Source organism: Chinchilla lanigera, unplaced genomic scaffold, assembly GCF_000276665.1.
Source record: "Chinchilla lanigera isolate Chin_1 unplaced genomic scaffold, ChiLan1.0 scaffold00013, whole genome shotgun sequence".
Taxonomy (NCBI): domain Eukaryota; kingdom Metazoa; phylum Chordata; class Mammalia; order Rodentia; family Chinchillidae; genus Chinchilla; species Chinchilla lanigera.
In genome coordinates, this window is record NW_004955414.1 from 20,201,403 (window position 1) to 20,211,104 (window position 9,702).

Below are 9,702 nucleotides of genomic sequence, written 5' to 3' on the forward strand. Positions count from 1 at the left end.
AAACACATTTAACTCAAAAGGAAATTCAAAGACTGAAAATTAAAGGATGGAAAACAATACTCCATGTGACAGGAACCCAGAAAAAAGTGGGTGTAGCTTTTCTGTTTGCAGACAACGTAAACTTCAAACCAAGAACAATCAAAAGATAAAGAAGGTCACTACATACTTGTGAAGGGGAAGTTTCAAGAGGAAGAGATAACAATTGTAAACATCTATGCACCAAATATATGGGGTGAAATGCTCATTTGACTGAGACTCTTTTAGTGACAGACAATGGCCTAACAGAAAGAGACCACAGGGATATGGAGAGGAGTCTCTGGATTCTAGGCCTGATTCTAAGAGTCACTTGCCAGTGGGAGCAGCCTCCAACTCCCTGGTGGGCCAGGCCAAGTTCCAAGGGCTCTGGTTGGGCAGACAGCTCTCCTAGTCCTCACCATCCAGGGAACAGATGGTCAGGGGAGTGGTGTTGTTGGCACAGATGCTATAGCAAGGACTAAAATAGGGCAGGAGGCGCCCAGGGAAGGGAGAGCGGGGGAAAGTGAAGATGTGAGAGCCATTATCAGTCACATTGTAGAAGGAGATGTCGTGGGCCTCGTAATCTAGGAAGACTCCCACCCGGCGTGGAGGGACTGCCAAGGACAGGAGTGGGTATTCATCGGTGCCTGCACGGTACTCAGCTCTCTTCCTCAGCCTTATCACCCAGAATCCATAGTCAGGGGATAAATAGACCACCTCCTTCCTGTCTACGTCTTCCTTACACACTCCCAGGCCCCATTCAGACCTGTCTCCCACCTCCACCTCCCAGTAGTGCCGGCCTGAGGAGATGCACTGGCTGCCCAGGACTATGTTATAGCGGTAAAACCTCTCAGGATTGTCAGGCAGATCCTGCTGAGTGTCTCCATAGTGTACGCATTTTCTGTTCTCAGACACGATGAGATGGGGAGTAAGCAGTGTCTGGATCCAGGCGTACATCAGCTAGGGGAAAAAAAGACCCTGGTCAGCAGCCCTGCCACAGAGAAAGGATATGAGAGTGGTCTCTGATACATGCAGCCGCAGGTCTCTCAGTGATGGGCTGGCATGGACTGGGCATCCAGAAGGCACTGACCCATTTTATTTCTGTGGGATGGGTCCCTCCCCCTGCCCATCACAGTCTCCTCAGTATGCATTACCTGCATATGTCTTCAGAATCTCTCTTAGGCCTACAACACAGCAATCTGTCCTCAGCTCCAAGGAGACTGGCTCGGGCAGCTGCAGGCTCCAAGATTTGCTCCTGGTAGAGGAGGGTGAGTGCTGGGGCCCAAGTCCTGGCTCTGCCATGCAAGCCTTCCCTTAACACAGGGAAGAGGGGCTTTGCCAGAGAAGTCAGTCAGGGGTTCCTCCCCACCAAAGCTACAAGATGATGATGGCTGGCTGAGCCTCAAACTGCTCACGATGCAGAGATGAGGACTTTCCCTTCCCCATGTTGTGGGCAGGGTTAGGTGTGTACGTGACACTGGGAGAGGAGTGTGCTGCAAAGAAGAAAGGCTGATACCGCACAGCTGGGTACCTCTGGGCAGTATTTTTGTTTCTATCCTTGGATGACATACTTGAAATCACATATTTTATGACCTCTACCTAAAATTCTCATTGGTAATGCCTGAAATGAGTTTGAACAAGTGCAAAAAAGAAACAGGAAATAGTAACAAAGCTTCTTTAGCCGGTATAATGTAATGGGGAGGAGGCTGTGGATTAGCAACTGCTGTCTATGGGTATTGAGTCTATGTTCCTTTCCATTTCTGGCTCTGGCCCGGCCCCTCTGTTCCTTCTAGGGCTGTCTAGAGGCTCCAACGATGAAGACATACCTGTTTAGGACTTCCTGAATACCCTAGAAGGAGAAAAAAATACAGTACATAAGTGTGTGCTCTTCCCGGGAAGCAGCCAGATGGATGCCAGACTCGGTGATGTGGTTTCTCAAGGTAAGGGAGCTGACATCAAGGAGGGAGAGAATCTATGGAAGAGAAACTCGTGAGAGGGCAGCAGGACAGGGTCAGCTGGACTGGTCGACTTCAGGTTCCAGGGTGGGCGAGGGTCTGAATGATGCCAGGCTGCCTGAGTACCTGCTGCTTTCCTATTCCTGGCTGGGTGGAAGGCCTGGTCTATGAGACTACCACTAACTGGGTCCACCCAGCTAGGGACAGGAGAACAACAGGCAGTAGCTGGAGGCATACGGGAGCCCTAGCTGGCAGGTAAAGTGCCAACAGGCCTTGTGGAGGACTAGCCAATCCTCTCCTGCATACTGAGGGCAGCTCTCACGCAGGCTTCCCAGGAAAGCCTGCTACTCACCTGCAGCATGCAGCGCACAGGCATCTGAGATCTCTCCTTCAGCTCTTCCATCATCCCGCACAGAATGTCTCTCTGCTGGACAAGCTCTCCATGACTCAATTCCAGTTTATGCAAAGTCTCCCCCTTCTCTTGTTCCAGGCTGGCCAGAGCTGCAGCTGCTTCCATGGCCAGCTGCCGACCTGGCGGCTCTTGTTTGTTTAGTAATTGCTGGTACTTCTCAAACTCCCACATGATACTCCGCTTTCGGGTTTCCACTTGTATCTACAGAGTCAAGACTGGAATCAGCACCAATATTTTTAATGTAACGGCCATGCAGGATTGAGGACCTTGGCCCCTGCATACACACATCCTGTGGAATGGATCGGTACAAATGTGTGCTAGGTGCTGGGGAAGTAAAGGTAAAGGATGCTATTTTTCTTGTCTTTCTGCTCTCACAGATCCAGGGTGTTCTTCTGGATCCCTTTTACAGGTTGAGGGTCCATTATCAGAAATATTTCAGATTTGGGATTTTTCTGTATTCTGGAATATTTGGATATATGCAAAGAGTTATTGTGGGAACAGGATCCAAGGGTTTTTTTTGGTCTTTTTGAGGCAGTTAAAACTGGCCTTAAACTTGTAATCCTCCTGCCTCAGCCTCCCAACTGCCAGGATTATAGGCATGTGCCACTATGCCCAACAAGGACGCAAGTTTAAAATATGAAATTTATTTATGTTTTATGTGCATCTCATATACATAGCTTGAAGGTAGTTTTAGACAACATTGCTATTGTGCCTGTGTTTTGAGTGGGACTTACCCATGAGGTCAGGTAGGGAATTTACTTGTAGCATTATGTTGGTGCTTAAAAGAGTTTGAATTTTGTAGCAGTTCACATTTTGGATTTTTGGATTAGGGCTGCTCTACCTGTACTACTTTTACTGACCAGGAGGATCCAGGTTATCTTGGTACTATAAGCTCTAGACTATTTTTCCTTTTTAGAATGACCAGATGAGTTATATTTACAAAAGCAGTGTAACTTAACTACACTGCTAGATGCTTTTTCTTCTTGCCAGTGTAATGTCTATTCAATGTACTGTTCTAGATTGCTTGAATGCTACTCTCCATTGATCAAAAGCTGTTAAAGTTTCATAATGACTGGCTTCAAATATATTCAGAGATGATCTAATATTTTAATAAATGAACTCTTAGGAAACACCTTCTTCACTGGGACAGTAAAGCAAAAACTATGCTTTACTGGCATTATACAGGTCTTGGTACCATGAATTAATGTGTATGTGAGGCACACACTTCTCCTTTCTCATGTATGAGGACACTGGATCAGTGGTATTCCTACATCATAATTAAGAGACCAGAATCAAGAAGTTTCGCAGTCTGTAGTGGGCCATATAGGCCATATACCTGGTAAAAGCTATTAGGGTCCCAGGTTCTCTGATTTACATCCTCATATTCTACCTCGCAGAGATGAAAAAGCTGTGGGACAACCCAGGGGTGACAGAAACTCCTTCCCCAAGTGGCCACTTGCCTTCCAGTTAGCAGTTCGTTGCCTTTCACTAACTTCCAGCTTCCAGACCTCGTCCTCTTGTTTCCTTAGATGTTCCAGAGCCTCAAGGAGTTTCCACTGCAAGAGATAAACTAGGACCAATGAGGACACCTCAGGCATCCAGGACTGATAAGATGGCTTCGTCACACTGGCGAGTGCTGGGAAAACCAGGGTCCTTCCAGCAACGGGGAGAATGAACGTGAGGAGGACAGGCAGGCCACAGAGGGAGCAGATCTGCCCAGATGGCCCCCAGGGTAGCTCTCTGAGCTGAGGATCACTGTAATACCCACAGTCCCTAAGTGTAAAGTTGAAGAAACATCCATTTCCAAACTTTCTAGAAAAATGTCCCTTGAACCTTCCTGTTCATGTCTTATTTTGGTCTTATACCCTATGGTCTCCCAGAACCCGGGTACTCCTACTGTGGTCCAGGATCAGCAGTATCACCTGGGTACTTGTTAGAAATGCAGTGTCATGGGTCTCATTCCAGACCTATCAAATAAAGTCTGAATTTCAGCAAGATCTCTGGTGGTTCACATGCATGTCAAAGGTAGGAAGTAGTGTCCTAGAAGAGTAACACAAGGGATTTCTGCTGGAAAACATAACATGTTTTAGTATTACTTTTAATTCTAATCATGGTAAACATTTTATTAAAGAATAACCAAGTACCAAATATGGTTTAAGCACTATATGTGCATTAATAGAGTTCCTAGCTATTGATGTTATCCCCATTTTACAGATTAGAAGAATTGAGGCATAGAAAGTGAACTATCTAAAGTCATCTAACTAGTAAATGGTTTGGCTGGGATTTAATCATGATATTATACCACCTCTATACTCTACTATTTTCAAAAGGAAATAAGAGTAAGTGTATATTTTTAATGCTTTAGAAATTCTTACTATAGATGAAAAAAGCTTGTCAGGAGATTCGTCTTACATTCTTACTGCCCAGTCTCAACTCCCTGAAGGAGAATTTAAGACCAGAGCAGGGTCATGACCACTAAACACAGGAATAATGGAGCTGACAAGGATAGGACAGCATGGACATCTGAGAAAAGAGCAAACAGGAGCCTGGGGGCAAACTCTAACCCTGTATTAAAAAGCAGCAGGTGCACCAAACAAAGACCATTTGTCCCAGAGGAGGGAAAAACAGAAAAAATTAAAAGGACTTGGGAAAGGTAAAAAACAATGGCCAAAGAGGAAAAAACACAAGTCCTAGCCTCTCATCTTCTTTTACCTAAACCCAAAGTTAGAAGGGACCTGAAGGGACCTGAGAATACTATATTAGGTACTATGTGTATTAATGCATGTTTAGTGCTTATATCACATCTGACACTTGGCAAGTCAGTCCTTGGGAACTCACTCATGGTCCTTTCCAGCTCTAAAAATAAATTATCATGATCCCAAATTTCTAAGCCCCAGTTTTGTCTCTAAAAAGAAGGAGTTTGGCTCATCCAATGTCAAGTGACTACTTGTTACGCTGCTAGGAGGGGTTAGGAGGTTCTGATAGGTTGGCTTTGCTTACTAAATCTCAGCCTCACACCCAAACTTATCCAAGCCATTAAGAACGCCAATGGAATCCAAACTGGCCTCTTCTGAAGTCTCAGTAACTGATATCATCTTTGGGTTACACATTAAACCATGTTGGCATTTGGGTGGGATGTGGAGGAAGTAGGAGATAAGGAAATCAACAATGGTCTTGAATAAAAAAGAAAAAGTATATCTCAACATATCAGACTCAGGGCCCTGTGGGTGTCAGGAGCCAAAGAAATCAGCTCTCAGTCTCTGGGGCTGGTAGTTGGCCCTTGACATACAGACAGCCACATGAGGGGCAGAGGCACTATCGCTCACCTTGAACTCCCAGGCAACAGCCTCCATGGGTGCAACACAGTGGGCCACATGCTCTGGGGACTGGCTGCAGGCCTCACACACCATCAGGTCGTCCTCTTTGCAGAAGATCTTCAGTTGTTTCCCATGGAGCTCACACACATTGCCTTTCAGCTCCATTCCTAGACACAGCCTCAGCAGGTGGACTTTTTCGACAACACTGGCCAGCTGCCAATTAGGTCGCAGGTTCTTTGGGTGGACAGGGACACAGCAAAGGGGACAGGTATAACGACAGTCCTGGGATTCTCTTGGAACCTCCCAGAGTCCAGAGAGACAGCTGTGGCAGAAGGTATGTCCACAGTCAATGCTCATGGGCTCCTTCAGGAAAGTCATACAGATGGGACAGGCCACTTCCTCCTCAAGGGCTTCCACCAAGGCTGCAGGATCCATGGTCCCTCTCACACCCTCCTGAGAACATCAATAAACACAGGGAGAGGTAAGGAAGGCTGTAAAGAGTAAAGGAAAATACATGAGAAGAAAAAGTACATCTACAGATCAATAAAAACACTAAGTAGTGACTGAAAAACAAACCTATCTTTTGGATCCTTTATTGACCTATCAGATAAGCTCTGGCCTTCTCAACCCAGGCTTTGACTGGGCCACTTTACTCACACCACGGAAGAGACGTGTAGGGATGCCCAAGAGAGTGGCATTGGGAGTTCTCAGTTTTCATTTATTTGGGAAACTGATTCTCCTTTGTGTTTGCTCTACCCAACTATTCCTGTTCCTATCATACTCTATAAGTCAACATAGCTTCTCTTGAACTAGGGCAAGGTCACATAAAGTGTGGTGTTCCTGCAGCCAGACCAAGGCCTTAAATATCTCCTCTCATTCTCTGGTATGTTTATGTGTACATTTATATTCTTTAAGATGTGAAAAGCATATGCCAGAAGCTCACTGCCTATACGCACAGTTTATTTTCTTATGTTGCACACTAACATGTAAAATGTAAGAGAAACAGGAATGTTCTCCTTGTGCTCTGTAACCCCTGCCCACTTCTCTGGCAGTAACACATATATGCCAAGACACTCTCCTCAGCCTTTAGTGGTATGTTAGAAGTAGAGGTGAAATAACATCCCTTGGAAGACAAAAACAAGTAAAGATCACTTGATGATAATCAAACCCATGTGGATGAAGTCATCATTGCAGAAAAACAACCAACCAACCCCCAGAACTTTTGCCAGGATCACATATGGGTATGAAACCTGAATGGTCAATGGCAGGCTTTTGATTCATTTGGCAATATTTATTCATTCATTTTGCAAGTTTATGCTACTAGATAGAATCTACAAGTCATGTTGGTTTTACTCATTTGTATTCTTAAGCACCTAAACGGTGCCTGTTGTGCAGATACTACTGAATAAATATTTATCAAATGAATAAGTAGCTAGACACGAGAAATGGTTTGCAAACCCAAAACGTTTTTGTAATAAATTAACTATTACAGCAAGCAAACTTTGGGCATTTACACTATGTTCCAGGCATTTTTCTATGTGCTTTACGTGAGTTAACTCAATTTGCTTCATAATCCTAGATAGTGGATCCCAATTCTATCTTAGGGAAATTACCTAACTTCTTCAGCTTCAAGGTCAAATGTGAACTGAAGAGGAGAGAGAGAAATCACCATGGTTTAGGGTCACGCAGTAGGGCTTTCTGGAGGAAGCGGGGTTGTAACTCTCACAGGACTGTTCTAAACCACTGATAGGTCAGGCATTCTCCCTGGCCTCCCTGCCTCCTATTTTTCTTCTTCTCACTTTCACCACCCAAGTGTGGGATCCAGTAAAAAGCCCAGGATCTCTGAACTACCAACCTCCACCCAACACCCAGCCCAAGCTGCATCACAGAGGTTTAACAGGAAGGGCTCTTTCTTCACTCTTGAAACAGCATCTGTACCATCCAAGCAAACAGACAAACTCCCCCACTGTCCCGAAGATCCCAGGTCTGTTCTTTCCACCCTACTTGGTAGATCCTACTCTTGACATCATTTGCCATGTACTTGTTTACTGTTTTACTTCTACATGAAAAACTGCATGTAGATAGGGTCATTGTCTATTTTGGTCAGGGCAATTTTCCCAGTGCCAAGAACAGCACTTTGATGTTTGTTGGATACATGAGAATTAAATGTAAATGTGTTAACCAATTCTAAGCTATCACTATGTAGTACAACAACCATTATTAATTTCCTATCACTTTGTGTGTAATTCTGTATTGCTTGTACTGGTTTTGTGCTATTTTGTAAATGTATGTTTGTTTGTTAATATATTTTCGTTCTTTTATCTTTAAAAAAATGTAAACGTTGAGGTATGGCGGATAGCAGGCTGAAAGTGGAAGGAACTTTAATGTCTTCATTTAAAGTTGTGTGTGTGAGTGTGTGTGTGTGTGTGTGTGTGGGGCACCAGGAGCACTGCCTAATGCTGACAGAACAATGAACATAGGGTGATACCTATTATTCAAAGCTCCAAAGATCAACAGAAGAACCAAAATAGCAACTGCAAATGGAGAAGCTAAAGGCAGTAGGTGAGGCAAAGTGATGTAAAAAAGCTAAAGAAATGCAGTGGAAGTATATATTTTTTGATTTCAGGCCATAAAAAGAGCCGAATGTGGAAAAGTTAAAAGCAGTGATCCCTAGCAGATTTAAGTGGCTCATGGCTGTAGTCCTACTGCGGGAGAGGCTGAGGCAGGAGGAGGGTAGGGAGTTCAAGGTCAGCTAGGGGGCTCTCCAAATAAAAAATAAAAAGCACTGGGAAGGTAGCTCCGTGCTAAGCCCTAGATTCAATCCCAAGTGCCGGGGGATGGGGGTGGAGGTGGCAGCCTCTGCAAAGATGATTGGGGATGGATAGTTATTGCTCCTAAACAGAAGATCGCTTTAATGTTTTATTTCTGATTACACAGAAATTACTTTGGTACAACTTAATCAGTTACATGTTACTTGTGCCTTTGGCCGAATGGGTGTAGGTTTGGGAAACACTGTTGGGTGGGAGGCGGGCCTGGAAACACTGGAAGCAGGCAGAGGAGGTGGTAACCTCCAGGGTCTGGAGCAGCCGGGACGTCACCTCCGGGCCACGGGGCGGGCCGGAAGGCAGCGGGTGATGGGGCCTGGTAAGGGTGAGCATACAGGACCTTTGCCTTCCAACTAGGCACGGGTAACCCGCCCCTCCCGGTCCAGGACTAGCACTTAGCGCAGGGAACTAGAAGTGGAGATGCCTGCAGGCCGCGGCCCAGGTTTGCAGCGTCAGAGGCGAGTGGCCCCGCACTTACCCGCCGCCTGGCGCAAGCTGCCAAACGCCTTGGCTGTAGACAACTGCTCAGCCGCTTTCTGCAGCTATTCAGCCCGCTCAGGCCCCGCCCACAGAGCCGGAGCCAATGAGCAGCAGGTAAACTTCCCGCGGCAGCCCCGCCCTCCTGGTGACGTCTTTGTAGGAGGAGCCAATCAGAGACAGGCATAGAGATAACCCTGACAGAGCGGAAAGTGCACGGAAGCGCTGGAACCTGCTCACGTTTTCTCGGGTTACTCAATGTCCTGGCCCCTTTCCTCACTCAGAGCCGTTTCAGCTGTAAAGGTGCCTACGAATCAGTTCTGCGAACCGTCAAAAGGTTGAGGTTCTCCAAATGCTCTGGCTCAGCTCTGAGACGTACGCTTGGCTGTTTTCATTTGCCAGTTGACGTGTTGAACTCAGCAGCTGTGAGATCAGTCGGATCTGGGTCTGTGACTCACCTTGGCACGGGGCTGGGCAGTCCCTTGCAAAATGTGCGACCTCTGCTGGCTCCCGACTACAGTTACTGGAGCTCATTTAACAAGACTCCTGGTTTTCCTGGCAAGCTCTTATTCTTTGTCACTCATCACCATTCAGACAACTCAGCTTTGGAGTTAGAAGCAGATACTGATGGAGTAGCCCCAGTTGCCCATGGTGATAACCTGTTTGAAAATGCAAACTTCTCTGTCCTCTCCTTCCCTTCC

General features: G+C 45.9%; 1 protein-coding gene across 1 annotated transcript; it reads right to left on the reverse strand.

The window, feature by feature from the left end:
* Positions 1–122: 122 nt before the first annotated feature.
* Positions 123–9,104, reverse strand: LOC102015945 (E3 ubiquitin-protein ligase TRIM68). The gene is given in 8 exon segments (XM_005380050.2): positions 123–939; positions 941–975; positions 1,170–1,270; positions 1,842–1,864; positions 2,323–2,583; positions 3,843–3,938; positions 5,709–6,152; positions 9,003–9,104. Coding segments are annotated over 7 exon segments (1,458 nt in total). The 5' UTR covers positions 6,135–6,152; positions 9,003–9,104; the 3' UTR covers positions 123–423.
* Positions 9,105–9,702: the final 598 nt, after the last annotated feature.